Source organism: Hippocampus comes, unplaced genomic scaffold (genome assembly GCF_001891065.2).
Source record: "Hippocampus comes isolate QL1 unplaced genomic scaffold, H_comes_QL1_v1.1 scaffold68, whole genome shotgun sequence".
In the NCBI taxonomy this organism is placed as follows: Eukaryota; Metazoa; Chordata; class Actinopteri; order Syngnathiformes; family Syngnathidae; genus Hippocampus; species Hippocampus comes.
Genome location: NW_017805625.1, coordinates 94,431 through 108,968, shown reverse-complemented (window position 1 = coordinate 108,968; position 14,538 = coordinate 94,431). Strand labels below are relative to the sequence as shown.

Here is a 14,538-nt window from a genome sequence, read left to right as displayed (position 1 = left end):
CCTCCGGTGCATCTCATCACTGAAGCGCTCCTCATCTCGCTAATGACTTGGAGTTAATAAACACAGACGATGGCCGGGCCCTCGGGGCTCTTGCGGCAAGAGGAGACATTGCGGATGCAGATCAACAAACGCGCCTCGCGCAGATGTCGGCCCTCCTCCATACAAATGTTCACGATTTGTACCAGTCGGTCGCGTGGCTGTCACTAATACAGCGCCAAGAAGATTAGGTTACGATTCAAAGCGCATCATCCGGGCAGCCAGTTTGGTCACACGGAGTTTCTCGCGGAGGCTCCGCGTCAGTGTGTGAGCTCATTCGGATGTACTGGCTCATAGATCTGTCCAAGTGAGGTTGAACCCAAATTGTCTTGCGGCGCTGGCGCTTCAAAGGGAACGCGACCTCTCTTCGACAGCCGTCAGTCCCGACCAGGGGGGGCCTCGGCTCGCTTGCGTGGCGCCAGAGGTCATCGGGAGGATGACCTCTCGAGAAATGAGCCACTGACACTTCATTTGTCCGAAAACCAGGATCGACCGATTGCAGATACATCGGTGCTTCAGCAGGATATGCTGATCATGACAGAAGTCGAGGCATCCCGGATTTCACGCTCGTGTCAATCATTGAGGAAACCGAGGCCGGGTGGTCAATCGATCTCTCGTTTGCGGCTGTGCTGTGAGATTTTTCCACTGTAAAAAGCGAAAGACTCGTTTGACACTTTTATTTTCATCAGAAGGAGAGCTTCCGTTATGTACAATAGAAGACAGAAAGGATAAATAGACTCTTGCTCCAGCCGGGTTGGATTTCAGGCGCAGCGAGTCCTGATTTCAGTAGATGACTTCAAGACCCCTCAAATTAGTTAGCTGCCACCCTCACTGGCATGACAAGAGCGGGCGATCGCGAAGGTGTGGGCGGATGGCTGTCCGCGCGGACAACGGTCTGGCGTGCTCGGGCGGGGAGCAGGCACGAGGCGGCTCAAAACCTCAGCCAGTACATGGCGCTGCGCATTCTGTTGTAGTCGGGCAGCTGCTCAACGGGGCCTGAAGGAGCCATGCGGGCAAAACGAGACGGTTGAGAAAACGTCAACGCACCTTCACCGGCCATCTGTTTAGAAAGCGCAGTTGAAAGGAGGACTCACCGACAGCCGCCACCGCGGGACACTTATCGTAGATGTACTTGGAGCAGACGTCGCGCACCATCTTGGGGGTCACGGCCTGAAAAGATGCAGGGCAAGCGTGGTGGGCACAACGGGGCCGCGTTTGCCGGCAAAGGCGTCAGAGAGACTCACGTCGATGCGAGCGTCCCACTCGGCCAGGGGGATGCGCCGGCCGTAGTTGAGAACGTGCCTGCCGATGTCGTCGCAAATGGGCGTCGTTCCTATTGCAAAACCAAACGCAGACTTGTGATTGCGACGGATTCGTTTCGGTGTCGCGCGGAAGGACGGACGCGTTCCGTACCGTCGAGCTGTCCCACCATAGTGGCCTTCAGAGCATTCTTGCCTCTGGCCACATCGCTCTCGGTGACGGTGGTGCACAGATTCATCCTGCGCGAGGCACAACGAGTTGTTTGCATGGTTCAAAATGAAGCACGCAGTCGAGGCGACCCGAGCGACGAGTCCCGCTTCTCACCAGGCGTTCTGCGACCAGTGCATCATGTCATCAATGTGGTTTCTGTCGGTAACAAAGTAAATGCCCAGCAGGCCGGTGTCACTGTAGGACGAGTGAAACGCCTGGAAGCTGTGACACAGGTTCTCCTCCACCGCCAGGCGGGCCAGACGGCTGCTCATGTTCTGCAAGAAGGAGTGGACGTGGCGAGGTTTTGCCTGACAAGTTTCCTTTCCCAAAAATAAATACATCAATTCACCCGCTGGGGAGCTGAACCCTTTTAACTCCAAAGTAGACAAATTGCACCCAGCAACATGTTCGCCCGACTTTTTCGCTAACCGTTTCCATGCTACATCCTTTTGAAATGGTGCCATCAAAATGGAGGACTTGATTGAAAAAGGAAGGGAAAAAAAAACCCCAAACACTCTTAAAGGGTTCATGTTGCTATTCTATTGTTTGGGGGGGTATGCAAACAATTTCACTGCAGGCGGTGCAGGGGCAGGCTTTGAGAGCGCTCCACGGTTTCCCCTTCTGTCACGGCCACTCAACACAAGCGGGCAAAGCTTCAACCATGTTTCAGAGAGAGAGTACACGGGCGTCTAACCTTGCCGCCGCCGCAGGTGAGGTCGTAGCTTCCGATGATGGCGTTGGCCACCATGAGAGGCACCGTATCTGGGCTGGCAGCACCGGGCCCCTCCACGGCGATGGCGACGTGCGCCAGGGGCAGAGCGTCGTCACGCATGCGGATCTGCGGAGAGGCATCGCACGGGCACGTCAAGGGCATTTTGTCTGCTCTTTTGTCAAACTGGTTCCGACATCCATTTTCAACAGCGCTCATCCTGAACAGGGTCGCGGGGAGTTGCCGGAGCCACTCCCGGTTGGCTCGGGCCAAAGGCAGGCTAGACCCTGAACGTAAATCGCCCTGTAAATCCCCGTCCGCATTTTCCTGTCAGTTTTCTGACCTCTGCAAAACCGAGCGCTAAAAGGCGTCAAGTATCCTCGCAAAACTACTGCGGCAGCTCACCTCGCTTCCGGTAAATCTGCAGGGCGGCAACACCGGAACGGCGTCTCCCTCATACTCGAAGGACACGCCGCTGAAGTGAGAGCGGGCCAAAGCAAGCAGCTCCTGGTGGCTCACACCTGCATATTCAGCACATCACATGAAGGGGCGCATCTTTCCCGGATTAGCCTGCCTACAGCGGCGGGAAGAGGGCCAACCTCCGGCTGCAGCCAGAACCATGCGGGGAGCCTTGTAATGGCTGTCGATGTATTCCACAAGATCCTGGCGGCTGATATTTCTAAAAGAATTTCAAAGGACGCTTCTGAAATACTTTACGGCGCAAACGAGCAAAAGCAAACAAGTGATGGCGGCGGTCCGATTTCAGTTGGGGGTCCCCCCCCTTTTACCTGGCAGTGTTGGAGGGTCCCAGTACACTGTGGCCCAGCGCGGTACCCTGGAAAGCGGTCGCGTGCAGCAGGTCCAGACAAACTTCCTGCAGGTTGCTTTCCACTTCCTCCAGTTCGCGTAGGACGAGACCTCGCTGCTGCTCAATCTCCGCCTCGCTCAGCGAGCAGTTCTGCACCACCTCCGACAGCAGCTCGACAGCTGAGGATGCACAAGTACAAGTGTGCACCCGATTCCTCCTCAGCGCGATTGCTTTGGTGAATTTTTGACTTTGTGCAGGACCACAGAAAGCGAGCGAAATAATAATAATAATAATAAGATGATATGAAACGCGCTTCAGGGTCACGCCGGCCAGTCCGACGTTGACTTATCGGCGATAGAAAAATAATCATCCCTATTAATCGCCGGGCTGGGAAGCAAAGGCATTCTAGGTAGGTCTGCTGTGAGTCAAACCTGCCGAGCGAAGATGCCACCCGCTGCATCAGAGACGTGAATGACAAAAGCCATTTGCCCGCCATGCCATTGAGAACGACTCGAGTCAATTGATATATTTGCACGATGTGACAGTGTTTCTCCAAGACAATGACTGCACATTGAAGAAATGGTTCAGATGCCAAGTTGGGGGCGGAACAATCCGAACCGACGGAATCTCAGCGCGTGACTGTGTTTAGAAAGGTGAAGAAATGAGAGGTACACCGGGATCGCAGAACGGCTTGCGGTCCGCTTTGGAGGTTCCGCGCTACGGCACCGCATGCGAGAAAGCTATCGAGTTCTGCTACCTTGAGGCAGGTCTTTGGCCAAGGTCTTCATGTAGTATGCGGTGTGTTCCCGGGATGTGTAAGCACTCAAGTGAGCACCCAGAGAGTCCACCCGCTGCTCCAAGGCCGACTGGGGATGCTTCTTGGTTCCCTAGAGAGAAAGGACAAAAGGTGCCTGCTTTTAGGCGCAGTGAATTTTTCACTCGCTACAGGGGGATCCTGTGCCGTTTCTGCAATGGCGGTGTAACCCCGATGTGGTGCCCAAACTCATTGTTTGTGCGAGGCTCGGAACCTCAAAGAATGGCAAATCCGGGGCCCTGTGGAAAGGCATCTGAAATGGTGTCGGCGCATCAACCCGCGACTACCTTGAAAGCCATGTGCTCCAGGAAAAATCCTGTCCCGTTGGTCTTCTCACTTTCATAGCGGCTGCCGGCACTGATCCACAGTCCGACCTGAAACGAAGAAGATATATGTAGATATGGAGAAAGTGCGTGCCCATCACGAGCACAATGGCATCCACTCTTGCAGTGGTTCCATTGATGGAGTCCTTACAGTGCATGTCGCGTGTCCCGTCTCTTCCGATGCGACCCTCAACCCGTTATCCAGGGTGCTGAGACGGGTTTCGGGGGCTCCTAGCAGGCTTTGGGCATAACTGACTGAGGCCTGTCCACGCCTCAGAGACAAGAGGAGGGGCTAGAAGGGTCACATACGATTCTTATCAAGAACACATCCATTGCCATTCAGAAATGTATGGGTGAGTATGGCATCTGACGTGATCGGGTTAAGATTCCAAAAATACCAATAAAGCCATCCAATGTATTGATTATTTTAAAACAGAGCAGGCCGCATTTACTTAGAGCACAGCGTCGCGTCAACCTGAACGTATATTAAGCCTGAACTTCTCATGACAAGTTGGGAAACCTCGAAGCAAATCGAGAATAGAGCCTCGATCTGAAACAAAATACAGAATTCAAGGTCACAATGCAGACCTTCGGTTACTATGGCGACGGGCCAATAACTCGTCAGGGGACACGTTGATTGCCGATGGAAGCACGCCATTCGATTCTTTCGTCAAAGTCACCGTATTCGCTCGCTCCTATCTCAGAAGCTAAGCTATGCCAGGAGGGCAAACTGGAACATAGCAATTTCGTCGACGACGAGAACATTCGCCACAAAAAAATAAAAGAATTAATAAGAGAATGAATTCACACACGAGACCATCAACTGTCAACGAAATGATCGCCGGGAAAAGCCGGCGTCGCTATTCGTCACTTGACCTTGCTGTCGCTCCAAGCCAGCCGATGCTAAAATGCTAACAGAAGTGACCGCTTGCGCAAAGCTGCGCAAGACTTCTTCGAGTTCTTGTGGGTTCGCTTGAAAAGACTTCAGGCTTCTTATTTGATGAGCTACGTGAAGGCAGACTTACACTGCGGGTTTGGGCGAGGACACGACCCATGGTGCTTCCGACTCGGCACACAGACGCCGCCATTTCTCATTCCAGGTTAGAGAAGGGGAAGAAGAAGAAAACAACAGCTTCCGCTGTCCTCGCTCATTGTCTCTTCTTCGTTTGAGGGCTAAATTGTGTCATCCGCCTCAGGACTCTCTACCGCCGTCAAGTGTACACAACGTGCCATTGAAGGTAAAAGAGCAATTGAACCACGACAAAATGAATCTATGACCATGTTTTCGTTTGACGTTTTCGTAAATACCGCTTCTATTAATAATGGTGTGAGTTAAAAAAATACTTTTAATGGTGAATTTACAGATATTGTTTTTTTTTTGTGGCATTACATTTTTGTGTAGGTCCGATTAGGAAAGAAACAAACTTGCTTTTGTGGTGTCACCATATACAGACAGAGAGATGGAATGCATACACCTAAATAAGACCAGTCTGCATATTTGTGTGTGTGTGTGTGTGTGTGTGTGTGTGTGAGAGCGACTTCATACAAAGAATCTAAAGCGACGTTTCTCAAAGCTACCCCATAACCAACAGATCCTGATAAATACAAAATAATCTTTGAATTGACGATTCAAAATCTGAATCGAAGGTCGGAACAAGTGGAATAACGTCAAAACCATGGAGTAAAACCCGGCCCCGAAAAGCTCTTTGAAAATGGTTTCCTAATCCTTGAAAACGCATTCATGTCATCAGTTTTTATTTGATCAGACGCTCACTTCCCCCGACAATGCAGCCATTTTGACTCAAAACCTTCGAGGCGTGTCGCCGTGACGTCATCTTGCGTCGTCTGGACTTGTCTCCAGTCGCCTGCTCCGTCACTAGTTCGAAACGCGCACTTCTCACTGCAAGCTGCGATACGCAGTTCTGACGTAGCCCAAATAGAACAGGGGTAAGATTCACTTTTTCAAACGACGAATTGACGGTGGAGTTGAGCTTACGTGACATGCTAATTTGCCACGAGCACGCAAAGGAGATCTGTTCGCATAAGTGTTACTGAGTGTGTCGCGAATTGGCCTCAGCCGAAGGCCGCGACTTGCCGGCGAAATGTGCGGAAGGACTGCGTGTACTCTGGCCCCGGATGAGGTGAGCCGAGCCTGCTCGTACAGAAACCGGCGCGGGCAGCGGAGGCAGCCTGGCTGGAGGGAGGGAGACGCGGACAAATACCGACCGTCCTACAACAAGACCCCGCAGTCCACGAGCCCCGTGCTGCTCTCCCGCAGGCACTTGGACGAGGTAACCCGGTCCACATCTGAATCAGTAATACAAGAAGAAACTTGATTCTTAACTTGATTCATTTCGCCGAGGAACATTTTGGTAGACAACAGCAAGTTGTGCAAAATGTCGGTCCGAAACACTGAACACTTTGACATGATGTTTGTGTGTGTGTGTGTGTGTGTGTGTGTGTGTGTGTGTGTGTGTGTGTGTGTATAGAATGCGCCCGTGGACGAGTGTGTTTTGGCTTCCATGCGTTGGGGCCTGGTCCCTTCCTGGTTTAAGGAGACGGACCCGAGCAAGATGCAGTACAGCACCAGCAACTGTCGCAGTGAGAACATCCTGCAGAAAAAGACGTACAGGGTACTTTGTGGTACATGATGATCTGACATTTCAAAGATGCATACTGTACATCACCCTGGACTGATCACTAGTCTGTCGTCGGGGTTAATCTCGACAACCATTCACACTTGCATTCGCACCTACGAGCAATTTGACCGGCGCCATCAACTCAACGGCATGTAGCCAGCACACAGCCATTTCTGTCAGAAGATACAGCCACCTAGAAATACAGCATATCCAGTACAGTACGCAGTATTTGTGTTTGACAATAAAAACTAGTTTTTAACTCAACACGGTATTTCAGATCACCATAACGATGATGGTGATCTGAAAATGTGTCCATATCGCCCGGCCCTATCGGTCAGGAACTTCAGAGACCAACGAGTGTATTTGTAGACAAGCCTTTCAAAACTCCCATTTCCATATCACGGCTTTCATGGCTTTGCTTTCTCGCCAAGGAGCCTCTGCTGAAAGGACAACGCTGCGTCATCCTCGCTGATGGCTTCTATGAGTGGAGGAGGCAGGAGAAAGAAAAGCAGCCGTTTTTCATCTACTTCCCTCAGGCCCACAGCTGCCACGCGGAGAAACGAGATCCCGTCAATGAGTCGGCACAGGCGAGTCAAGCTTTCGTGCCCGGCGTCGCCACCCTGCGGGCTAGCGCAGGGTTCTCCTCCTCCTCGGCTCCTGAGAGCTGCGGAGGGCTCCCGCTTTGATAGTGTGCACTTTTGAAATCAATTTGCTCAAACTACCTTGAAATGTGATCGTGAATGCTCCTCATTTCTGAGAAGGCACCGATCACATGAGCAATTTCTCACAATAATGACAAAACCGAGAAATCTCAATGGGCCACACTCGATTCTAAATATCTGCCGCCGATGACATTTTGAAATGATCGCTCCGGCAATATTCCTGGAGAGTCAGTGTCTCCTCACCGGTGAGCTGTTTTTTGCAATCGGCCCGCGTTTCCCACTGTTTCCCCCACTGCGTTCGAATAAGTTCAAGGGTATTTTTGAGGTAGTTCGTCTCTCGACGGTCCCGCAGGAGTCCCTCCCGCGCTCACGGAATCTGCCGCGGATTTCAAAGCCCTCGGGATTGCGCTCTGTGGAACCGACGCTTTTTCTCCACAGATTCCGGATTGGGCCGAACGAACGAATGAACATTTGCTGGGTTCCATTCGCAGGCAGGACAACCGTCAGATGAGTGGACAGGCTGGCGGTTGTTGACCATTGCAGGACTATTTGACCGCTGGACAGCTCCATCTGGTGGAGAGCCCCTCTATAGCTACAGCGTCATCACTGTGAACGCTTCCCCCAGCCTCCACAGCATCCACGACAGGTGAGGAGAAAAACAGCACCTTTGCAGCCTCGCTCTGCTTCGGAGCCGAAGCTGTTGTCCCTTTCAGGATGCCGGCCGTCTTGGCCGGAGAAGAGGAAGTGAGGAGATGGCTCGATTTTGGGGAGGTGAAATCTGGGGATGCTCTGAAACTGCTCCAGTCAGAAGACAAATTGACTTATCATCCCGTCTCGTCGCTTGTCAATAATTCTCGCAACAACTCTCCTGAATGCCTTTAGCCTGTGGACCTGAACCAGAAAAAGGTATTGCCTTGAATGTCCGACTTTGGGTGGGGGGTACAAATTAAATGCGCAGAGGAAACCAAAAAAGGTTGATTCAGCTTATCCTGTTATCAGGCTTTGGCTTTTGAGTGAGCTGCAAACACGGGCGCGCAAACGTCAGCCTGACTGATGCCAGGTCTGCTCCACAGGAGTTGCGCATGTCGTGTCCTCTCCTACTTTGTAAAATTAGACTGTCGGAGTAAACACGATTACATTTACCGGCGTTTTTTTTTTTCTTTCTGCTCGTTAGTGTTCAGCTCTTCAATTGGTCAATTATTAGAACAGTCGTCCGGATTGGAGGAAATTTTCTTATGCCCATCTGTCCCCCAAAGGTGGAATGTTTGTTGTTTGCCTTTTTTTCCTGCGGACTGTTGTTTCTAACAACTTGATTATGTCAGTCAAATCCTTCCTCTCATTTGCCCATGCTTGATTGTCCTGGCGGCAGTTGAGGAGATCAACGGGCAACCGGTCAAGAGCGCGCACCACCTAGCGTTCAGTCGGATTGGCATGCATGTCATTGGATTGGCTCCAGCTCAGCACGACGCCAACGAGGGTGACAAAGCGAGCGGTACTCCTCAAGACAAACGTCGGCATGTATTCCCCACAGGAGGCCGAACCGAGCGCCAGCGGCAAGATGATGATGAGCTGGCTGGCGAGCGGCTCTACCAAGAGGAAGGACCCGGAGGCTCGCGACGCTCAGCAGACCGACGCAGACAAAAAAGACACTCCCCGCATGTCGACGGGACTCCAGCGATGGCTGCAGGGGCCCAATAAAAAAACAAAAACCCAGTAAGGTCAACGTTTGTTATTCTCCGTTTCAGCTTTCTCGTCGTCGTCACATGTGAGCATCTGCGCCTTCGGTGGTTTCACGTTCCAATGGAATTTCATCAATAAATGCCTTGCTGAATTGGAGGTTTTTATTCGCCTTATTCCTTGAAAGGCAAAGACATTTTGAAACATTGCTCGGCCTTTTATCATACTTCGAATACAATGATGAACGCCGCGACTTCCACCGTCCCACTTTTGCTTTCAACGTTATGGTCTGTAAGCTATCTCGGAATCCAGAAGGCATTTCCGTCTGACCGGCTCTGACTGCTGAAAAGAAAGGTTGAGCACACGAAGGTGTGGAGGTTTGCCTGTCTGTCTTCCCCATAAAACGATTCTTTGAAAGGGTCGTCAATGGAAAGAAAGCCATCGGCTAAGTGGACCGACTTACAAGCCATCGTTGGGACTTCCTCTCCAGTACTGCCAAGTGGGAGTGACGTGCTGTCTTGATTTGTTTCATGTTGCACCAGGAAGGGAGAACTGTCCAAGAGAAAGTCCAAAGAGGAACGGCGCTAACCCGTGAGCCAGTTTCATGTCGCTCTCAGGGTGGTGGTTTGGGCAATGACTTCAACCAGAACAACCTGCACACTTGAGTGGCGGGACTCGCGATTGGTCTTTGTTTTCATCAATAGGCAACAGATGGCCACAGTTGTCACATTAGTGATCGGCCGACCTCCAATCTCAGTCCCTCACGAGCAGTGATATTCCGTTTGAAGGCCGCGTGGCACAAAGCCACGATGCATGCGGCTCAAAGGACGGGAACGGTGTTTCGTCTATTCATGCGGTTGTGGCGACAAATGACACGAAGACGACCACCGCCACAGCTACAGAGGAAACACGCCAATCCACCGACGCGATGAAACACAAAAGCATGTGGGACGTTTGAGCTCAATGTAAAACAAGCGATTGCGAAAGCAGCGATATTCGATCCGACTGAAAATGTCTGTTGCCATTTAAGCTCGGGGGGCACCTGACAAGAATAAACGTACGATGCGGAAGGTGTTCTTTGGGCTAGGAGACCGATACTTGATAGAAAACGGGTGGTTCCCACGCACGAGGAGGAGGCTGCAGCATGATGGGTCGCGTCGGTACTCTGTGAGCGGGATGCTGCTTGCGCGGGGAGGGAGGGGGCATAAGGGGTCGACGCGGCGGGTCATGGGAAGGGAGGCTATTTAGACAAGGCAGGACGGCACCAGGAGGGCCGTGGTGCAGGTCCGGGCGGTCCTCAGCAGCTGCAGGTCTCCGCCGAAGGCTTGGCTCGCTCATTCCTGTCCAGCTTAATGGGCTCCGGGAACTCGTTGTACAACTCCACTTCGGTCTCCTGGTTGGGAAGACAGGCAGATGGGTTTTCAAGCCTGCGCCGGCAGCGGCAACGGCGGCACCATCGGCGCCTTACCTGTTTGAGAGCGTTGCGCGCAATGGTCTGGAAGGCCTGCTCCACATTGATGGCCTCCTTGGCGCTGGTTTCAAAATAAGGGATGTTGTTCTTGCTCTGACACCAAGCTTGCGCCCGCTTGGTCGTGACCTGGACGTACACGGCAGCACGCGGAATATCGCGGCGCCGAGTGAGCCAAACTTCCAAAGAAAGTCAAAGCGGTAGCTCGACGGGAACCACCTGTCTGTTCTCCAAGTCGATCTTGTTGCCGAGCACCACAAAGGGGAAATTCTCCGGGTCTCGGGGGCTGGCTTGGATCAGGAACTCGTCCCTCCAGCTGTCGAGGGTCTTGAAAGTGTTGGGGGCCGTCACGTCGAACACCAGAACGCAGCAGTCCGCTCCGCGGTAAAACGCCACGCCTAAAGACTGGAACCTCTCCTGACCTGCTGTGTCCCAAATCTGAAACGCAATCAAAAGCAACTGAAACAGACTGAGCAGCAACTTGACTGAGGAAGCCGCCGCCAAAACTCAGCACCGCTTCAATGAAGTCAAGAGACAAATGATCGCCCAGGCAAAATAACGGTGGGATTCGAACCGCTGCTTAAGTGTCTTTGCGTGCCTTGAGAGGCGCTCCATAAATCTACGCTGCCATTGTTCTTCTTCTTCTTATCAACAGAGGAATGAAATGTGCAGCTCCCAGACACAATAGTCGCCCAAATCTTCCCACCTGCGCGGGGAACCGTCTCCGCCACACAAAGTTTGCGGCGAGCGCGTCACGCATTGTGTGTCTCATCTGAATATGGTGGGTGCTTCGTACTTGTTTCACACCACGAAGACACTTGCGAGGAGCACGGCAAAGATGCTCAAAACCAACGGCACCAGGACGCAATTGTATTTCCGACATCTCTCACGGAAATCGGCGCAGACGTTCACCTGCATTGTGACCAGTCTGTCATCCACCATGACTTCTTTCGTCAAGAAATCTGCACCTATCGTGGCCTTGTACTGGTTGCTGAACTTCTTATTCACGTACTGGTTCATCAACGAGGTCTTCCCGACTCTAGAAGGGAACCAAGCACAGGGCACGAAGCCCATTTGAAGGTCAGAGACCGAAACGCTTCATTTGGCGCTCGCGGCATTGACGGGTTCCATGCCCGGTGCGGTGGAAGCCGCTTGAGCTTCGAGGGCGACGACCACTCACCCGGAGTCCCCGAGGATAATGACTTTGAGGAGGACTTTCTTCCGTGAAGTCATTGCGCCTCAGCTGGAACCACATGAGGAAAACGTGAGCGGGGAACCTCCCCTGAAGTGGACGCAGCGTTCCAAAGAATCGTTGCGAATCCGTACGACGCCACAGGAAACGTAAGACGGACGGGTTTTAAGGATGGGCATGCCATAATATAGTGTACAAGTAGGTTAGGTTTACGAGGAAGTGACCCCCCACCCGCAAATGTAAGATGGTTTTCAAAGGACGATCAATAGGAAGTCGACTTTGTCGGTTCTAATCAGTTCAATGTTGTTCAAAGACTACTGAAAATGAACACACACCAGTCACATGACAGCATAAAGACTGGAAACAGCGTTAATCATTACACATTCTTACGATACGAGAAAAAAAAGATGACTGCGTCTTTTTCGTTCGACATAAATGAATCACTTGACTATTGTATTTAAATGAGTCGAATTGGGGGAGGGGCTGCGAGCATTGCATTGCTATGCAATGCCAGCATTGACATGCTAAATCAGACAAGTGGCGTGATTGACAGATGGAATGACGACTGCAGCAGAATGGGTCCTAATAAACAAAATTGTCTTGATCTGATCCGTGATCACTCGGCATTCTTCGCTTCAGCTGAGCGTGCCGAATGTCCCATTTTACCACTATAGTGCACTCGGCTGGACCGACCGAAGTCCAAACTTTGTTGTGACTTGACCGGACTGAGGTTATACTTTTCATGACCCAAACGCCCCCCACCCCCACCCCAATCAGTAAACTGTCAGGGGCATACTCGCACTCATTCTTTTGCTTATTTAGAGGAAAACAACGCACGTTGACAGACCGCAATGCTCGTGAAGGGTTCTGGCAGCGGCGCTCCTAATCTGCACCCCATGACACATTGTCAGGGACGGATCACATGGTTGCTCAACACACGGCTAACGGAATCATGACTCGGCAAGCGACCACTAGCTGGGGGAAAGGGGGTCCGATCACCACCGTCGGTGCAAAACAAACCAACAAACACTAAGTCAATCAGTGGCACGCACAAAGGCGGGTAATCGATTGCCCTGAATGCACCGTCATCATTTTACGGGAACTCGTGAAAACGCTCCAAGGTGTCAGCACAAAATCAAACGAGAGCCAACAAACGGGAATGGAACATCTCGAAAGGTTACCTCGTCAATACAAAGGCGTGTTTTGCCTGACTAGTTTGAGTCGCATTTTTGTTCGTTTTGGTAAAGAATGGCCAGCAGCTCAATCGATCGGGCTAACGTTTAGCTGCACAACGGGTGATTGTGGAGCACGATTTGCAAACAGCCTCGTTCTCAAATATTGGCGAAACCGATGCGGGGAAAATGTCACAAGGCATACCTGTGAGCCGATCCTGTGGCAAAACTATCAAGAGTGGACTTTTCCTCAGCCTGGGTTCCTGGCGTAAGCTAACGCGCAGATGAGCGCCCCAAAATTATTTAAAAAAAACAGAAGGAAAGAAAGAGGGCCGGCGGTTCCTTTTAAGTATCCGTCGTCGCAAAAAATGTCCCTCTGAAACCTCGACACCTCACGGACATCCGCTATTTATCCGTCGCGACTCACTCGCCGACTGGAAGTGAGCGCCGTCAGGGCAGCAAAATTCTCACTCGGCGCTTTGCTCCAACGGGGTCTTCGTGTCGCCGTTGACGTTGGCTTTCGCCGTCTGTCAAGCTAATGTGCTAGCCGAGCACGTTAGCCTCGCCGTCCGCTTCCTCCAAAACAAGCCCAGTCGTTGGCGGTGACGTCACACAGTGGCTACGCCTTTGCTCAGCTGGCCCGGCCAGCAGTGAGGAACGTTCGCCCACAATTGAGCCATCTTTTGCATTTGCATTTGGCTCCCTCCAAAATTAGACGACGTTTTCTGCCCCCGCCCCCGATGGAGACAAAATATGCTTGTAGAAATGAGCACCAAACATCTGGTCCCAACAAACACATCGAATACAACGTACGTCAAACATGTTCGGAATCGGCATTTGACAGAATTTCGTATTAAGTCAGAATTATCAGAATCAAAATCAGAATCATCTTTATTGGCCAAGTATGTAGAACACACAAGGAATTTGTCTCCTGTAGTACACGCTGCACTAGTATCATCATAAACAAGGACATGACAAATACGTATGGAAGGACATTATGCTATGTCGTGTCTCTCAACGTTCATTCAACCATTTTTAGCCCTCTACGGGTACTGTCGAACGAACATCATCCGTACGGGCATTCACCACGCCACGACTGCAAAAGACATGCTCACGTTCAAAACACATTATTCGTGCCCCAAACGAACTACATGCTCACAAAACTCAGGAGCACACAGATGTTGAAAGTCAAAACCAACAAAGCATGCATGTCACGCACGCACACACATGCAGTGCGTTATTCTACATATTGACTTGACACCAGTAGAAAACCCACATGGGTTACGAGTACAGTACTTAGCAGTGCCCTACTCTGCGCACATCCATGACAACTCCGTATTTTACTTTTTCAGAACGAAGGAATGTGACTACTGAAACCACCTCAGATTAGTCTGGATTGGGTTTTAATCATATTTGCTTTGTGCAAAAGATAACACCCACTGCCGAAACCCGGGATCGAACCAGGGACCTTTAGATCTTCAGTCTAACGCTCTCCCAACTGAGCTATTTCGGCCTGATTACTAGACTTCAGCGTAAAACACAAACATACAACGGCAATGCGAGGAACG

At 51.4% G+C, this 14,538-nt stretch overlaps 3 protein-coding genes and 1 non-coding gene across 4 annotated transcripts; 1 reads left to right on the top strand and 3 right to left on the bottom strand.

Annotated features, from left to right (window-relative positions):
• Nucleotides 1-701: 701 nt before the first annotated feature.
• Nucleotides 702-5,318, bottom strand: uqcrc1 (ubiquinol-cytochrome c reductase core protein 1). The gene is made up of 13 exons (XM_019880553.1): nucleotides 5,186-5,318; nucleotides 4,312-4,452; nucleotides 4,125-4,211; nucleotides 3,781-3,910; nucleotides 3,004-3,202; nucleotides 2,815-2,894; nucleotides 2,621-2,736; nucleotides 2,201-2,344; nucleotides 1,621-1,781; nucleotides 1,450-1,535; nucleotides 1,281-1,369; nucleotides 1,131-1,206; nucleotides 702-1,032 (listed from the first exon to the last, which is right to left on the bottom strand). The coding sequence occupies exons 1-13, from the start codon at nucleotides 5,246-5,248 to the stop codon at nucleotides 968-970; spliced, it is 1,437 nt and encodes a 478-aa protein (XP_019736112.1). The 5' UTR covers nucleotides 5,249-5,318; the 3' UTR covers nucleotides 702-967.
• A 656-nt stretch (nucleotides 5,319-5,974) lies between these two features.
• hmces (5-hydroxymethylcytosine binding, ES cell specific) lies at nucleotides 5,975-9,297 on the top strand. The gene is given in 7 exon segments (XM_019880557.1): nucleotides 5,975-6,107; nucleotides 6,217-6,451; nucleotides 6,650-6,793; nucleotides 7,231-7,386; nucleotides 7,953-8,107; nucleotides 8,175-8,367; nucleotides 8,993-9,297. Coding segments are annotated over 6 exon segments (1,023 nt in total). The 5' UTR covers nucleotides 5,975-6,107; nucleotides 6,217-6,262; the 3' UTR covers nucleotides 9,179-9,297.
• Nucleotides 9,298-9,763: 466 nt separating this feature from the next.
• On the bottom strand, nucleotides 9,764-13,576 carry rab7a (RAB7a, member RAS oncogene family). The gene is made up of 6 exons (XM_019880562.1): nucleotides 13,176-13,576; nucleotides 11,787-11,849; nucleotides 11,519-11,645; nucleotides 10,826-11,044; nucleotides 10,607-10,735; nucleotides 9,764-10,531 (listed from the first exon to the last, which is right to left on the bottom strand). Exons 2-6 carry the CDS (start codon nucleotides 11,837-11,839, stop codon nucleotides 10,436-10,438), a joined length of 624 nt encoding a protein of 207 aa, XP_019736121.1. The 5' UTR covers nucleotides 11,840-11,849; nucleotides 13,176-13,576; the 3' UTR covers nucleotides 9,764-10,435.
• An 834-nt stretch (nucleotides 13,577-14,410) lies between these two features.
• On the bottom strand, nucleotides 14,411-14,483 carry trnaf-gaa (transfer RNA phenylalanine (anticodon GAA)). Its single transcript has one exon. It is a non-coding gene; the product is annotated as a tRNA-Phe (tRNA).
• Between the last annotated feature and the right edge of the window lie 55 nt (nucleotides 14,484-14,538).

What these genes read in the sequence shown, in the direction of transcription:
- uqcrc1 (XM_019880553.1), bottom strand. Translation starts at nt 5,248, where the DNA reads ATGGCGGCGTCTGTGTGCCGAGTCGGAAGCACCATGGGTCGTGTCCTC. An exon ending in GGCCAAAGACCTGCCTCAAG is followed by an intron (nt 3,203 to 3,780) that starts GTAGCAGAACTC and finishes GTGCATCCTCAG; the next exon opens with CTGTCGAGCTGCTGTCGGAG. An exon ending in AGTGGGACGCTCGCATCGAC is followed by an intron (nt 1,207 to 1,280) that starts GTGAGTCTCTCT and finishes GCATCTTTTCAG; the next exon opens with GCCGTGACCCCCAAGATGGT.
- rab7a (XM_019880562.1), bottom strand. Translation starts at nt 11,839, where the DNA reads ATGACTTCACGGAAGAAAGTCCTCCTCAAAGTCATTATCCTCGGGGAC. An exon ending in ACAGACTGGTCACAATGCAG is followed by an intron (nt 11,045 to 11,518) that starts GTGAACGTCTGC and finishes ATTGCGTTTCAG; the next exon opens with ATTTGGGACACAGCAGGTCA. An exon ending in TCGACTTGGAGAACAGACAG is followed by an intron (nt 10,736 to 10,825) that starts GTGGTTCCCGTC and finishes GTGTACGTCCAG; the next exon opens with GTCACGACCAAGCGGGCGCA.